Source organism: Oryx dammah, unplaced genomic scaffold (genome assembly GCF_014754425.2).
Source record: "Oryx dammah isolate SB20612 unplaced genomic scaffold, SCBI_Odam_1.1 HiC_scaffold_27, whole genome shotgun sequence".
In the NCBI taxonomy this organism is placed as follows: domain Eukaryota; kingdom Metazoa; phylum Chordata; class Mammalia; order Artiodactyla; family Bovidae; genus Oryx; species Oryx dammah.
Window position 1 is genome coordinate 50894423 of NW_024070211.1, and position 18142 is coordinate 50912564.

At 39.4% G+C, this 18142-nt stretch overlaps 1 protein-coding gene across 1 annotated transcript in view; it reads left to right on the top strand.

Moving 5' to 3' along the window:
• HECW2 (HECT, C2 and WW domain containing E3 ubiquitin protein ligase 2) overlaps positions 1-18142 on the top strand; it is a 192035-nt gene that overhangs the window by 36660 nt on the left and 137233 nt on the right. The window contains exons 3-5 of the mRNA XM_040228890.1: positions 68-162; positions 6815-6890; positions 17211-17380. Coding sequence (XP_040084824.1) covers positions 68-162; positions 6815-6890; positions 17211-17380 — 341 coding nt within the window. The remainder of the gene's footprint in view (positions 1-67; positions 163-6814; positions 6891-17210; positions 17381-18142) is intronic.

Below are 18142 nucleotides of genomic sequence, written 5' to 3' on the forward strand. Positions count from 1 at the left end.
CCTCAGGTGAGGCCCAAAGGACTTGTTTCTGTGTTTAAATTATTGTTTTTCTCCAATCAACTTGCAGCCGAGATAAAAATCTGTTTCAAGTATTACCACGGTATCAGTGGAGCCCTGCGAGCCACGACCCCTTGCATCACGGTGAAGAATCCAGCTGTGATGGTGAGTGCCTCTCCATGCCCACTTCCTCAAGCCTCAGTTCCAGAGGCCTTGGTTTCTATTTTTGCCTCTGCAGCTCTGGCAAGGTTATGGGAAACAATGAAAAAGGAAACACATAACAGCGTGGGCGCCGTTTTGGGAAAGGAAATAACTACAGGATGGCTTAACTAACTCCATAATACAAATCAGTGGGAAAATATGGCTTGATTAATAATTCTGTATATAGTCAGCTCTCTAGGGAACCTTCTCATGAAGGAAATTAGTGAGTGGCCATCATGGAAAGTTTTTTAAACTTTGTTGGGGTGGATGGTTGGTAGGAAATGGTGGCATTGCATCTTATGTGAATTTAGTTTCCATGAACTCAGTGGGTAAAAGAGAGGGGAAAAAAAGCAATTTAAATAGTGCGTGAGTCTATCTGCCAGTCAGCTTAGTAAGCTTCACCAGAAAGAGAGTGTGAAATGGGGATTGTGAATGTGCTATTCCTTTGGAAGGTCTTAGTGCCAAATCCCTCTTGATGCTAAGTTGGGCTCTAGTGCCTAGAGGTGCCACACATATTTTCAGTATGGCTACTCAACAGAAGCCAACCTCTTTATTGGTCCTCAATTAAGGAAACAGATTTCTAGTTTAGCTTTGGAGGAAACTGATTGTGTTGGACTTTTGAAGGAGAGGATGTCCATTTCCAATATGGTACTTTCTTAAGAATTACTTTTCACAATTTTGTGATTTTTTCACTTCACCAACTAACTTTAGAATCGAACAGTTTCACAAAATGCATTCCATTGTATATGGATGGTTGGATTAAGATAGCTGTCCCAGATGGCACTAGTGGTAAGGAACCCGCCTGGCGTTATAGGAGACGTAAGAGACATGGATTTGATCCCTGGGTCGGGAAGATCACCTGGGGGAGGAAATGACAACCCATTCCATTATTCTTACCTAGAGAATCCCACGGACAGAGGAGCTTGGTGGGCTACAGTCCATAGCATCACAAAGAACTGGACATGACTGAAGCGACGCAGCACACATGGGCTTAGATAGTTTGGGGAGATTCTTAGAGTCCCAGATATGTAAATTATTGCAGTCCTTATAAGTCATTAATAAAAATCAGGTCATGAAAATTCAGAAGAAAAATATCAATCCCATAGTATAAAATCTTCATAATATTATATATGTGTGTATACATGTTTACAGATGTGTGTCTTTTTGGAAATAGGTAAGTGGACAGGTTTACTCCCTGAAATTCAGAAAGTAATTTCTGCAGATGGCCTTTTGAAATTGTGTGACCCACCAAAGCCATATCAAGCAGTCTTTCCCTTTCATTAATTCATTCAAACAGATATTCACTGGGTGGCTCTAAGTGTCAGGCTTATACTCACCACTAGGAATGAAATGATAAGCAAAAACACAGCTGTCTTGTTTGGTAGGGCTTGAGAGACACATCAGTTAAATTGTATTTATTTGAGTGATAATTACTGCGAGTGACAGTAAAATGAGGCTATGAGAGCATATACTAGCAAGATTCATCCTGATCAGGAAGATCTTGGAAGGCTTCCCTGAAGAAGGCAGGTTTACAGGACAATCTGAAGGATGAATAGAAGTTACTTAGGTGAAAAGGAGGAGGGAAGAGCATTTGAGATAGAGGGAACAATATGTGTAAAATTTTCAGCATCTAAGTACTCTGCTCACATTTGAATTATATTTGAGTTTCTATTGAAGTGAACAAAGTATAGAACATTAAAAATAACCCACATTTACTATATAAGACTTTGAAGGTTCACAGAGAGAGTAATAATTGTTGACTAGAAAATCTGTAGTCATGTCACATAGTAATAAGCACTGGAACACGCTGTAATTAATATTCTCAAAAAATTACAAAACTGGAAAAGTGGAGCTGTATATAATAAAACTTTTGAAAGCTTAACTGTGTGTGAAATTAAATAATAGCTTCCAAACATGACTTTCTGGATTCAGATTTTCTTAGATTTGAGCAATTTCCATGATCAGATATCACTGATAGCAGGGGGAGGTTACAGCCTGGTGAGCATTGATCTCATTTCATTGATTTTGCATTGAGATTATTCTGTCAAAGCCTGTGGACAGTTGGAGATAATTAATTTGGTTCAGACAGATTTTAGACCAGCTTAAAAGCTTCACAGATACAACACTCACAATCATAATAGAACATTTTGGTTCGAAGACTGACTAATGGAATTGATGGTCAATAGATTTCTGACCACGCTTGAGATGTTGGGTCTGTATCCATCATTGAGAGGCTGCGCCAATGGGCATTTCATTGTGGGCTGAGCACTGGGTTTCTATGACAGCATGATGGTCACCTAGGTATATGACCTGTGTGTAGGTATTGTGATTGACTGACAACATTAATATTCACAAACCCCTTTCAGTATGATTATTCCACAATCAGATACAAAGAATTGTTGGGCAGTAGAAACCACATTTTAATTCTTGGTGACCCTAAAATTGGGAGGTTGATTGGCTCTCAGCAAGCATCTGGGTTTATTATATTGTGTTGTATCCATCTGACTCATCATTCCCAGGTTAAATAGAGCAAAGACAGCATCAGACTGGCCAGACAGCATCACTGTCTGCTTTTTCCTGCCTTCACCATCCCCACACTGCTGGACTACAAAGTGCAAGGTAGTACGGACTACAACTGAGACAGACACAGCAACATATGTCCCTCCTGTGCTAGGCATCTCACTTGCCAGGGTCCAGCCCCAGTGGATCCAGGGTAATTCGAAGGGGAGATGGAGTTGATGTCCTAGGAAAAAGCTATTTAATTAGAAATATAAAGAGAGATTAGAAAAGGATAGTGTAGTAGGAAATATTAGTGGAGAAAAAGATGCTAAATAACTTGGTTTACGTGGAAAACCAATAAAACTCCAAGACAAAGAGTTTGCACCATCTATGTAGGCCACCGGCGCCCGCTTGAATAGCAGAGGGTGCCCCACCTTGGGCTCGCTCTCGCGTGGGTCTTAGAAGCCAGGGCAAGTAAGTAGACATGGCGAGCCTCCATGCTCCAGATGGGAATTCAGCCAGAAAAGAAGAGAATGAAAAAAGACCACATGGGGGAAACCAGTCTTTCCAGGAACTGGTCCGTTTTCTTTATTTTTCAGGTTCGCTTATATAATTTTTGTTATACATAGGGATGAATACAGAGTCACACGGGGTCAGCAGACCTGCCCTTTATCAAAATCAGGTGCTTCATATAAATGTATACAAAGGTCTTAGGGGTTTTACATCATCTTCTGGCCATGAGGCCTGCTGACATTTTATGGCCCTTTCTGATAACAGTCAGTCAACCAGAAAACTTATTTTTTCTAGGGGTGATTTTTTCTTAAACCAGGCGCCACCCTCCGAAGGTACCAGATAAAGTTGCATTCCTATAGGGTGAGGTTGTAGTGGGTTACAATTAAGAAAGGAATTTACTTAGCCTAAGGTTTAACATGATTAATCTTAAAGGTTAATACTTATTTCTCCTATATGCTAGTTATATATTCATTAATGTGTATAAGGGCAGGGGATTTAGCAGCAAACATTGGCCCAATAAATGAAAAAGCCTTCATCAATATAATTCCTAGTCAACCCACTATACTAGTAATTTCTAACTTCCCCAAAAAATCTATCTTTAGAAAGTTTAAAACATCTCGTGCCTCTCACGGTTGGGAGGCTGTAAACAATCACATGTGGCCGGACGAACCTGTTCAGGCAGGCTAGAGAACCTTCAGAGGAGTTTGTAAGTTGAAACACTCTTGTCACGCCCAGGAATTTTTATTAACTGGAGCTGTAGGTTAACTCCTTCTCCGAGAGAGGTGGTGGGGGACAGCCCCCCGTAAAGTCAGAGGTGTAGGTGAGAGCATAAAGCAGTAAAGTAGGCAGACTCTGGTTTGGGGGGTAGATGCTCAGGAACAGGGGGTTTCCTGAGGCTCAATCCCGCCTTTGCCTATGCTGCGCCTCCTTCCTCATGACCTTTGCCATGGGCGGAGTTACTCACGCTGGCTCCCGGCATCTCACAAATCATGGCCTTCCCTCAAATGGACCACACTGCCCAGGGAGATGTGCCCCCTCTGAAAACATGATGTCTTTTCATGCCAAGTGAGATCAATGGGACTCTGAAAAGATTCATAGTCTCATCATTCAACGCCTACTCAAAATGTTTTAAGATGTTATTGAAACTAAGGAAAATGCCCTCGAATTCTCCTTTTAAATATGTTCCCTGTCTGGCAAAAGGCTAATATGAAATAATTCTCACATAATTCATAGGCAAACAGTATCCTTTACCAGGACTCTGGTGAATGCTCATATGAGCTAATACTCAGAGAATTCAACTTTATCATTCATGACAATGAAGCTAGGAAAGACAAAAGCTGACCACCAGATATAGTGACATCAGTAATAATAAACACATCTGAACTGTGTTTAGAGAGAGGATTTTAAATAAATTCCCTTCATAGATTTAACTCAGGAAAGCTCGCAAGCAACAGTATTAATTCTATTGAAACAATGCATGGTAGTGAGTGATGGTTGCTTTTGTTTGTTCCTGAAGTGAAAGATTTCCTGTTCCAAGTGACACACATCACTGTGTACTCTGATGAATGAAAATGATGTCAAAGTACACATGACAGAGAAGACACAATTTTTAAAAAAAAAAATCTTGATTCATTCCAAAAGGATATGTGATAAAGGAGACCATATGATTAGGATGGAAGCTCATTTCCTTCCCTGTAGAGTTTCTCAGTTACTTCTTTCAAGACTATTTGCAATTGGATGGAAGGAAGGAAATATGTCTGGATGGTACTCTAGTCTATTACAAATGACATGTGAATCAGGAAGTAGTTAAGTGTCATACAGGATAGTCTTGACTAAGGTACAGACAGTAGTCATGAGGGACTTCCCTGGTGGTCCAGGGTTTGAGAATCTGCCTTCCAATGGAGAGGATGCAGGTTCAATCCCTGGTTGGGGAACTAAGATCCCATGAGTCACAACTACTGAGCCCATGAGCTCTAGAGCCTATGCTCCCCAACAGGAGAAGCCTGTGGCCACAAGGAACACCCACCACAGCCCCCACCCCCAGAAAAGAGAAAGAAAGTCAGAGGTGAAACTAACTGGCTAGAATTACCTAGCAGGGTGGAGAGTTTTTAATTATACTTGAAGCTTCCCTGGTGGCTCAGATGGTAAAGAATCTATCTATAGTGCAGGAGACCTGGGTTTGATCCCTGGAGAAGGGAATGGCAACCCACTCCAGTATTCTTGCTTGGGATATCCCATGGACAGAAGAGCCTGGCAGGCTATAGTCTATGTGATCACAAGGAGTTGGATAAGACTGAGTGACTAAGTACATAAAGCACACAGAAAGAAGAAATCTATTTTTCATTATTTGAATGGAATTTAGTTTCAAGTTCCTCAACTTTGCTTAGATTAGTGAAAGTTATATTTCTTGGTAATGTATGATTTTTAAAGGAGGTGGGGAGTGCCACAAAGATAAGATGGAAGGGTTTAATCTAACCTTCAGGTTAAAATGTGGTTTCTATTTCTTAACTATTCAAAATATATTCTGCCTTCAGTTCTGTTTCTTACAGTATTGCAGATTTCTATTTTAAAGAACCACAAAACATTTTTTTCCTAAAAAATTTTTTCCTTTTTTTTTTTTTTAACCACGAGTTGAGCACTAATTATACATGAATTGAGAGAAAGACTTAATCTGCTCCATGGTCTATAAATGAGTGAGATATAACTTACTCAAAAGCTTTTAGGAAAAGCTTTACAATGCGATAATAATACAATAGGATTGCAAGTTCTTATTGTTGCTAATTGTAATAGGATGTGTCATATGCCAGTAGCATAATAAAATAGGAGCCTATGAGGGTGATGGGAGATCTACATGGTCACTCAGAAATATTTAGCAGGAGGAGATAATTCTACCTATATATAAAAGAATTTGATATAAATCACCTGTTTTGTTTATTCTAGGTTTTCCTAATTGGAAGAAATTTGATGTTTGATTTTTAACTTAAGGGCATGTTTTAATACTATAATAGCAATATAAGTACATTTACTACGTATCAACTATATTCTTAACAAAAAAATAAAAAGACATAAAGTAGGTTGATTCCTATCCCAGGGAATTTAAAAGTTCATGTTGGTTACATTTTGGGTAAAGATTAAATTTAGGTATGACCTTTTCTGTCATCTTTTGAGAATTTGCTTTTGTGTGTTGATGTTAAGTTTTGTAGCAAATGAAGTCGTGTACTACAATACATGTTTGATACAAAAATCATCATATTTGCAAATGTATGTGGTTCCCTAGGAAGGTAATGGCAACCCACTCCAGTACTCTTGCCTAGAAAATCCCATGGACAGAGGAGCCTGGTAGGCTGCAGTCCATGGGGTCACTAAGAGTTGGACATGACTGAGCGACTTCACTTTCACTTTTCACTTTCATGCATTGGAGAAGGAAATGGCAACCCACTCCAGTGTTCTTGCCTGGAGAATCCCAGGGGCGGGGGAGCCTTGTGAGCTTCCATGGGGTCACATAGAGTCGGACACGACTGACGTGACTTAGCAACTTAGCAACTTAGCAGCAGGAAGGTATTATATTCCTATGAAACTTCAGATATGTTTTTTTTCTCTGCAGATGGGGGCAGAAGGCATGGAAGGAGGGGCTTCAGGAAATCAGCATTCTCGGAAGCTTGTTAGCTTTACTTTGTCAGGTAAGGATATCTTTTAAACACTGTGTCCAGTTTGAAAGTGTGCAATTCAAACTTAGGAACAGTTGTTTCTTTCTATAGACTCTTAAATATGATATTCAAAGTATTTTTTGGTAATATTTATTTCTGGAAATTCAAGCATATTTCTTACCAAGGTAAAATTAAATTGTTGATATATATTCAGAAATTATTTCTTCTAGGAAGTTTTCTGGTGATACAAAGACTGTTACTTAAGAAAAACTGTAATGCAATATGTGCTAATCCCACTGTAGAGCTTTGATAATTGAAAACAATTTGTGCTTACCTCATTTAGAGAAAGGAAAAATTTAGAGACAAGGAATAAAAAAACCCAAGAGATACTCCTATTTCTATGGAGAAATACATATAAATATTGGAAAATTAAGAAAATAATATTTTGTTGTTTATTTTCTAGTTAGTAAAACATTCTGATTGTTGTATATTTATCATACAACTAAAGCACTCCTTTTCAGCTTGTGAGTTGGAATTCATTTGTGGTTTATAGGGAAGCTAATGTAGTTGAAACTAGCAATTAAAAGTGAAAGTGAAGTTGCTCAGTCATGTCCGACTCTTTGCAACATTGTGAATTGTAGCCCACCAAGCTCCTCCACCCATGGGATTCTCCAGGCAAGAATACTGGAGTGGGTTGCCATTTCCTTCTCCAGGGGATCTTCCCGACCTAGGGATCGAACTCAATTCTCCTGCATTGCAGGCAGACGCTTTAACCTCTGAGCCACCAGGAAGCAATTAAAAAAAGAATAGAAAAAAATTAGAGTTTAAACACCAAAGGGAAATGTTTTTCATAGAACACCAGTTTCTACAAACTGAAAATCTTCACACAAAAAATATACACACATGTATATGTGTAAAATGAGTTTCAGTATAATGGATTTCATACAGATGTCACTGTCAAAGGAAGTTTGAAAGCCAATGATTTAAAAAAAATTGATTGGCAGTTTCAAAAGGTTAAGAATCTGTAAATTGCTTTGGATAGTATACTCATTTTCACTATATTGATTCTTCCAATCCATGAACATGGTATATTTCTCCATCTATTAGTGTCCTCTTAGATTTCTTGCACCAATGTTTTATAGTTTTCTATATATAGGTCTTTAGTTTTTTTAGGTAGATATATTCCTAAGTATTTTATTATTTTTGTTGCAATGGTGAATGGAATTGTTTCCTTAATTTCTCTTTCTATTTTCTCCTTATTAGTGTATAGGAATGCAAGGAATTTCTGTGTGTTGATTTTATATCCTGCAACTTTACTATATTCATTGATTAGCTCTAGTAATTTTCTGGTGGAGTCTTTAGGGTTTTCTATGTAGAAGATCATGTCATCTGCAAACAGTGAGAGTTTTACTTCTTCTTTTCCAATTTGAATTCCTTTTATTTCTTTTTCTGCTCTGGTTGCTGTGGCCCTGTGGTGGATACATGTTGATGTATGGCAAAATCAATACAATATTGTAAAGTAATTAACCTCCAATTAAAATACATAAATTTATATTAAAAAATAAAAAAATAATAAAATAAAAGGTCAGGAATCCCCTTCACTGATCACAGGCTTGTGGCAAAAGGGCTTGTGAAATGAAGCTATGAGCCATGCTGTGCAGGGCCACCAAAGATGCATGGGTCATAGTGAAGAGCTTTGACAAAATGTGGTACACTGGAAGAGGAAACGGCAACCTACTCCAGTATTCTTGCTGTGAGAACTCCATGGACAGAATGGAAAGACAAAAAGATACAACACTGGATGATGTGTCCCCCTGCCCCCAGGTCACAAGATGTCCAATATGCTACTGGAGAAGAGAGGATGGCAATTACTAAGAGCTCAATAAAGAATGAAATGGCTGGGGACAAAGCAGAAATGGTGCTCAGTTGAGGATGTGTCTGGTAGTGAAAGTAAAGTCTGATGCTGTAAAGAACAATATTGCACAGGAAGCTATAATGTTAGATCCATGAATCAAGGTAAATCAGGCATAGTCAGGCAAGAGATGGCAAGAGTGAACATCAACATCTTAGGAATCAGTGAACTAAAGTGCATGGGAACGGGCAAATTTAATTCAAATGACCATTGTATCTACTACTGTGGGCAAGAATCCCTTAGAAGAAATGGAGTAACCCTCATGGTCAACAAAAGTGTTCAAAATGCAGTACTTAGGTGCAACTGCAAGAACAACAGCATGATCTCAGTTCGCTTCCAAGTCAAAATATTCAACATCACAGTAATTCAAGTCTGTGTCCCAACCACTGATGCCAAAGAAGTTGAAGTTGACCAGTTATGAAGATCTACAAGACCTTCTAGAACTAACACCAAAGAAAGATGTCCTTTTCGTCATAGGGGATTGGAATGCAAAAGTTAAGAGATATCTGGAAAAACAGGAAAGTTTGGATTTGGAGTACAAAATGAACCAGGGCAAAGGCTAACAGAGTTTTGTCAAGAAAACATGCTGATCATAACAAACGCCCTTTTCCAACCACCCAAGAGACAACTCTACACATGGATATCACCAGATGGTCAATACCGAAATGAGATATTTATGTTCTTTGCAGCTGAAGTTGGAGAAGCTCTAAACAGTCAGCAAAAACAAGACCTGGAGCTGACTGTGCCTTCGATCTTAAGCTCCTTATTGCAAAATTCAGGCTTAAATTGCAGAAAGTAGGGAAAACCACTAGGCTACTCAGGTATGACCTAGATCCAATCCCTTATTACACAGTGGAGGTGACCAACAGATTCAAGGGATTAGATCTGGTAAACAAAGTGCCCAGAGAACCATGGATGCATGTGTGTAACATTGTACAGGTGGCAGTGACCAAAACCATCTCAAAGAAAAAGAAATGCAAAAAGACAAAGTGCTTGTCTAAGCAGACTTTACAAATAGCTGAGGAAAGAAGAAAAACAAAAGACAAGGGAGAAAGGGAAAGATACACCCAACTGAATGCAGAGTTCCCGAGAATATCAAAGAGAGACATGAAAGCCTTCGTAAATGAACAATGCAAATAAGTAAAGGAAAACAGCAGAACGGGAAGGGCTAGTGATCTCTTCAAGAAAATTGGAAGTACCAAGGGAACAGTTCATGCAAAGATGGGCACAATAAAGGACAGAAACAGCAAGCACCTAACAGAGGCAGAAGAGATGAAGAAGAGGTTGCAAGAATACACAAATGAACTATACAAGAAAGGTCCTAATGACCCAGATAACCATGATAGTGTGGGCACTCACCTAAAGCTGGAGATCCTGGAGTGTGAAGTCAAATGGGCCTTAGGAAGCATTACTGCAAACAAATCTAGTGGAGATGATGGAATTCCAGTTGAGCTATTTCAAAACCTAAAAGATGATGCTGTTAAAATCCTGCACTCTCAGTATGTCAACAAATTTGGAAAATTCAGCAGTGGCCACAGGACTGGAAAAGTTTTCATTGCAATCCCAAAGAAGGGTAATGCCAAAGAATGTATGAAGTAGCATACAGTTGCACTCATTTCACATGCTAGCAAGGTTCCGCTCAAAATCCTTCAAGCTAGGCTTCAGCAATGCATAAACCAGATGTACAACCTGGGTTTCAAAAAGACAGAGGAACCAGAGTTCAACTTGCCAACATTCATGGATCATGGAGAAAGCAAGGGAGTTCTAGAAAATCATCTATTTCTGCTTCACTGACTATGCTAAAGCCTTTGACTATATGGATCACAAGAAACTGGAAAATTCTTAAAAAGATGGGAATACCAGACCACCTTCCCTGTCTCCTAGGAAACCTGTATGCAGGTAAAGAAGCAACGGTTAAAACTGGACATAGAAAAATGGACTGGTTCCAAATTGGGGAAGGAGTATGACAAGGCTATGTATTGTCACCCTGCTTATTTAACTTATATACAGAGTACATCACTCAAAATACCGAGCTGGATGAGTCACAAGATGGAATTCAGATTGTTGGGAGAAACATGAACATCCTCAAATATATAACACCATTCTTATGGCAGGAAGTGAAGAAAAACTGAAGAACCTTTTGATGAAAGAGGAGAGAGGAAAAAGCTGGGTTGAAACTCAGCACTCAAAAAACTACGATCATGGCATCTAGTCCCATCAGTTCAGTTCAGTTGCTCAGTCACGTCCGACTCTCTGTAGCCCCATGGACTGCAGCATGCCAGGCCTCCCTGTTCATCACCAACTCCTGGAGTTTACTCAAACTCATGTCCATTGAGGCAGTGATGCCATCTCCAACCATCTCATCCTCTGTCATCCCCTTCTCTTCCTGCCTTCAGTCTTTTCCAGCATCAGGGTCTTTTCAAATGAATAAGTTCTTTGCATCAGGTGCCAAAGTATTGGAGTTTTGGCTTCAGCATCAGTCCTTCCAATGAGTATTCAGGACTGATTTCCTTTAGGATGGACTGGTTGGATCTCCTTGCAGTCCAAGGGACTCTCAAGAGTCTTTTCCAACACCATAGTTCAAAAGCATCAATTCTTTGGCACTCAGCTTTCTTCATAGTCCAACTCTCACATCCATACATGACTACTGGAAAAACCCTAACTTTCACTAGATACATCTTTGTTGGCAAAGTAATGTCTCTGCTTTCTAATATGCTGTCTAGGTTGGTCATGACTTTTCTTCCAAGGAGTAAGCGTCTTTTAATTTCATGGCTGAAGTCATCATCTGCAGTGATTTTGGAGCCCCCCCAAAATAAAATCTGCCACTGTTTCCAGTGTTTCTCCATCTATTTGCCATGAAGTGATGGGACCAGATGCCATAATCTTAGTTTTCTGAATGCTGAGCTTTAAGCCAACTTTTTCACTGTCCTCTTTCGCTTTCATCAAGAGGCTCTTTAGTCCTTCTTCACTTTCTGCCATAAGAGTGGTGTCATCTGCATATCTGAGGTTATTGATATTTTTCCCGGCAATCTTGCTTCCAGCCCAGTGTTTCTCATGATGTACTCTGCATATAAGTTAAATAAGCAGGATGACAATAAACAGCCTTGACATCCTCCTTTCCTGATTTGAAACCAGTCTGTTCCATGTCTGGTTCTAACTGTTGCTTCTTGACCTGCTACAGATTTCTCAGGAGGCAGGTCAGGTGGTCTGGTATTCTCATCTCTTTCAGAATTTTCCAGTTTGTTGTGATCCATACAGTCGAAGGCTTTGGCATAGTCAATAAAGCAGAGGTAAATGTTTTTCTGGAACTTCCTTGCCTTTTCAATGATCCAGTGGATGGTCACGATTTGATCTCTGGTTCCTCTGCCTTTTATAATTCCATCTTAAACATCTGGAAGGTCACAGTTCATGTACTGTTGAAGCCCGGCTTGGAGAATTTTGAGCATGACTTTGCTAGCATGTGAGATGAGTGCAATTGTATGGTAATTTGAGCATTCTTTGGCATTGCCTTTCTTTGGGATTGGAATGAAACCTGACCTTTTCCAGTCCTGTGGCCACTGCTTGTTTTCCAAATTTGCTGATATATTGTGTGCAGCACTTTAACAGCATCATCATTTAGGATTTGAAATAACTGGAATTCCATCACCTCCACTAGCCTTGTTCGTAGTGATGCTTCCTAAAGCCCAATTGACTTTGCATTCCAGGATATCTGGCTCTAGGTGAGTGATCACACCATCGTGATTATCTGGGTCATGAAGACAATCCTATCCCTAGTCCCATCACTTCATGTCAAATAGATGGGGGTAAAGTGTAACCAGTGACAGATTTTATTTTCTTGATCACCAAAATGACTGTGGACTGTGACCGCAGCCATGAAATTAAAAGATGCTTTCTCCTTGAAAGGAAAGTTATAACTAACATACTAAAAAGAAGGGATGTCAATTTGCTGAAAAAAGTCTGTCTGGGAAAGCTATGGTTTTTCCTGTCATCATGTGAAAGTTGGACCATAAAGAGGACTGAGCACCAAAAAATTAATGCTTTTGAATTGTGTTGCTAGAGAATACTCCTGAGTTTCCTCTGGACTGCAGAAGCAAACCAGGCAATCCTAAAGGAGATCAACATTTAGTGTTCATTGGAAGGACTGTTGCTGAAGCTGAAGCTCCAGTACTTTGGCCACCTGATTCTAACAGCTGAAAAGACCTTGATGCTGGAAAGACTGAACACAAAAGGAGAATTGTGTGGCAGAAGATGAGATGGTTATATAGCATCACTGATTCAGTGGACATGAATTTGAGCAAACTCCAGAAGATAGTGGAGGACAAGGGAGCCTGGTGTGCTGCAGTGCATGGGTTTGCAAAGAGCAGGACACAACTTAGCAATTGTACAACAACAACAAAGGTGAAGCAAACTCTCAGTTCAGTTCAGTTGCTTAGTCGTGTCCAACTCTTTGTGACCCCATGGACTGCAGCACGCCAGGCTTCCCTGTCCGTCACCAACTCCTGGAGCTTACCCAAACTCATGTCCATCGAGTTGGTGATGCCATTCAACCATCTCATCTTCTGTCATCCCCTTCTCCTCCAGCCTTCAATCTTTCCCAGCATCAGGGTCTTTTCAAATGAGTTAGTTCTTCAGGTGGCCATAAGTATTGGAGTTTCAGTTTCAGCATCATTCCTTCCAATGAATAGTCAGGACTGATTTCCTTTAGGATGGACTGGTTTGATCTCCTTGCAGTCCAAGGGACTCTCAAGCATTTTCTCCAACACCACAGTTCAAAAACATAAATTCTTCAGCGTGCAGCAGCAGCAGCTTTCTTTATAGTCCAACTCTCACATCCATACATGACTACTGATTACTGTAAGGAAATCAATATTTGAAATGGACTTTTGAAACAGACAACTGTACTGAAGCACATGTAAGATAAATTCTAACAGATGTCTGTCACCATAAAATGTTTTCATTTTTTTCCATTGGTGTAGTACTTCTGAAATTTAAATTATCAATAGATTCACTTTTTCTTCACTGCAGAAAATGTTATTTATGAAAATTGACATTTTTAATAGTGAAAGTTAGGAGGCTGATCTTGAAAACATACATCCATGGATGCATGGTTATCATGTATGATGGAAGCTCATGTGTTAGCTCATTACTGGCCCAAGGCCATTGTAGTATCCATTTCTGATCTAGCATGTTCCTTCTCCTCCCCATATGAAGTTACTTACCGTAACTACCTTTTTGCTTTGGTTCTGTGGTAAATCTCAGAGGCTATAAATACTTCAAATTTGACCAATAGATATATTTTTGTTGGAATCCTCAGGGTTTTAAAAATCTAAGTATACCACAGCCTGTGATAAACTCCTCACCCCCTTTATCTGTCTTCCTTTTGAATATATTTCAGTTGGCTACCTGTGCTTAAGTGTTCTAGGGGAGGGGTGCAGGTGGGTTGCAGGAACAAAAATGAATCCTTCCTTTACAGATGAGGAGCAGCTTCACAAACCTCCATGGCCCAGAAAAGTTAGTTTGCCCATACCACAGTTTTCTTATTTTGGAATAATTGCTCTAAGCTTTCAAGTGATTGATATTTTTGTGAACACGACACACACATATTGATTTTGACCGCAGAGGGGATGTTAATTAACCCACCATTCGAGAATGACCAGATGAGAGCTAAAGATCCCAAGACATTTTCCTGAAAAGCAGAAAATAAGCTTTGGGGCATAGCCAGATGCTTTTTCTTTATATACAACTTTTCCCAACATCCACCGCAGTACACATGGAGGCTGGCTATCTAAAATCTGTTTTATTTCCTACCGTGTGATCAAGTATTTGCAGATGATATACAGAAATGTCTAAAAAGTATAGAAGATGAAAGCAATTTTACAATGGTAATTCTAAATAATTCATCTGGTGTAGCATATTGACAGTGGATGACAGTATTTATGGAGAGCATTTAAGCTCTGTAGAATATCTTTCTGCAAATATTCTGCTCTTGATTATCTGTGAATAAGTAGGAACACAAATAATTGAACTCTACAGATAAAGCAAAAACTGTTTTTTGATGAAAGTCTTAAACCTCTTCTCCAAGTAAGAAGTTAAAGATATTTAACCTGTCATACCTTTTATGCATATTTATGAGCAATAAAATATGTAAAACATAAAAGAGGAAGTCAAGATATGGATAAAGTGAACTGTATAATTAGACTACAAATAACTGGTAGTTTATTGTGTTTATTCATGAAGACTTATTTGTATAGTGTCTCTTGTAGAAAAAGGTTAACAGTGACATCTTTCATCGCTGTGGCTTAATCTGGTGGATGCTGTGTTTTCAAAGGAGTGTTTTGCATGAATAATTTAGCTCTGTCAGACTTCATGACAGCCATTTCTGTACATGTACTTGTTTACTGCAAAGAAATCCCTTCTTGAGAAGTAAAAATTCCTTTAACAGCTAAAGAATATCATTCCTTTGTCTTTGAGTCTGAGGCAAGCCCAACAATAAGGATAAGAAAATATTCAAATTGTATTTTTTCTCAAAGTTACCAAATAAAACCAAGTGAAAACATGTAGCATTACTAAAATGACAGTAAGATGCAAGTGCTGTATTACTAATGATTCCATTGTAGGACTTGCCAGAGATGGGACCCATGAGGCTAATGAGATTGCAGCAGCTTCTCTGAAGTGCCTGTCTAGTTACTTGCTCAATCTTCCCCTTCTCCCATGGGCTTTTAGATCAGAGATCTTACTATCTTCCATGCAGTGTTCTTAACATAAGGTCCTCTTGGTTTAGTCTTTCAATCTTTTCTGACGTGTTAGACTGCCTCCCTCTGCTGCCAGTTACGAGACATTAAACAGTCCTGGTCTGTTTTCATCACATGTTATCTAGGCCACAAGGTTTTTTTGTTTTTGTGTTTTTTTTGGCCATTGGTAAACTTCTTCCAGGGAGCACTCCTTAGAGAATATGATGCTATGGGCAACCCCAGGCCATTTCTGTCCTTCTGAGAAAGACTTTGTATTTCAGGAATGGTGGACTTGAGTAGGATGACCCTGGTGACCTTTTAAAAAATGTGAAGTTACTCTACAGGGTTTCTTCCCCAGCTGATTCGGGTCATTCAGAGGTCTCTGAGGGGCTTCCTAGGTGTCTCAGTGGTCAAGAACCCACCTGTCAATGCAGGAGACATCCCCTGGGGGCTTCCTCAAACGGTGAAGAATTTACCTGCAATGCAGGAGATCTGGGTTTGATCCTTGGGCTGGGAAAATCCTCTGGAGGAGGGCATGGCAACCCACTACAGTATTCTTGCCTGGAGAATCCCATGGACATAGGAATCCAGCAGGCTACAGTCCATAGGGTCGCAAAGCATCAGATGTCACTGAAGCAACTTAGCACACACACACAAGGTCTTTGAGGGTTCAGAGCCTACCCACAGAATTCTTTCTCTGAATCAGTGGTCAGGACTTCCCTACACTGATCATAACTGTATAAAGTTACCTAGAAACTGTCCATTCTCTAGAAGCTTTCAAGAACACTTAGCTCTCAAGCCAGCCTTATCCTAACTGATATTCTCAGAAAGGCATTGGGGATCCTGTGAAGCCAGCTTTATTTCCTGACATTTTTGCATCCTGTAGCTTGACCATTTTAAAAAGTGTTAGTCTCTTCACTAACCAGACGTTAGCCAGAAATTTTAGCAGCTCACATTGTGTGAAATAACAACTGGTGAGTCTAAGATGAGTTATGGAACTTTTAAAAAATATTTAAGTTACTTAACAGGCTACTGAAAAAGTAACCTCACAGTTATTTAATATAGCAGATAGCAATCAAATTTTAGAAATATTTCTGGTCTCTTTTTTGTCTAACATTCATTTGTAGAGTATATATGGCATTTTACATATGGTACAGCTGAATGTGTGCTCTGAAGTTTTATCCCCAATTAAACTTAAGTCTCTACATTTTGTATATTTATGTAGAAGATTCACTTTTATCTCATGAAAGGACATATTGGTTTTCTTTTTAAATACAGTATTTACTAAGGATTTCTCTTAAGACATTGTGTGAAGTGCTGGTTGCCAAGCTACATAGAGAAAGGTGGACACACATTAGAGCTGCACACATTAGAATCAAAATGGTACCCAGGAAAGTCATTTGAGGTATATAAGGTGGTGATACAAGCTGACTTCATTCTGCAGCCTGTTAGAGGACCCTTTGCTGGAATTAGTCATAACCTACTTGCCCTCACTTATCTAAGCAATCATAGAGTGATTAGTTTTGTTATTGTTTTGCTGAATTAGAGTTTTTCTGTTTTTCTGTTTAGAGTTTCCTGTGTAATTATTTAAGAATGAAATGCCATTGATTTGCTTGTTCTGATCAGAATATATGAATCTCTTATCTTCTGTCCCTTTCCTCTCCCTCTCTCTTTCCTTCCCTTCTTCCTCCTCTCTTTATTTCTTTAAAGACCTTAGGGCAGTTGGGCTAAAGAAAGGGATGTTCTTCAATCCTGACCCTTATCTTAAGATGTCCATTCAGCCAGGGAAGAAGAGCAGTTTCCCCACCTGTGCCCACCATGGGCAGGAGAGGAGGTCTACTATCATCAGTAACACCACGAACCCAATTTGGCACCGAGAGGTAAGATGATTGTCAGAGACCTTCGGCTTGACAAGAAGTTGGCCAACTCCATCTCTCTCCACTGGTCTCTCTATCATTCAGCTGCTCATGGGTGTGGGTAAGATGGCTGAGGTGTCTAGAAGTTCTGTTAGAAAAAGAGTACAATGAAAATGAGATATTCCCTTCTAACCAGGGGTGGATCCAGGGTTAAGCAAATGAGGGACTTCCCTCAGATGCGTTATTTATAGGGTTCAAAAGACTTGATGATCAAAATTAATATTTCAATGCAATATTTTTTTTTAAGAAATCGAAATCAAGGCAAAAACTAATGATGGACAAAATATCAAAATTGTATAAGGACAGCATCAGTAACAGTGCCTTGTAGAGCCATATCGGAGCCTGAGACAGAAGGAAAAGTCAGTAATATTGATCCCATTTTCATTTAAAATTTTTATATTTTGTTCTAGCACATATTCAATATAAATTAAAGGAATTTCTCTCCCTACAGGCTTTGGCAAATGTTTTTTTGATTTCTAGATTTTGGTTAATTACACGAGGCAGTTGAGGAGTTGTCATCCTGGGGGCAGGCAGATTGTGTTGATGGTACTTCAGACTTTCTCATAGCTACAGTATGCTACCAGCCATTGCAGTGTGCCATATTAGTGAAATCAAGCCCAGGGTTTTCCCTTTGGAAATATTTTTTTGTCACAGACTGAACAGAGACGTTTTTTCTCTTTAAGTGAGCAAAGTGTGAGTTCTACCATTTCTCAGGGAATCAAGACA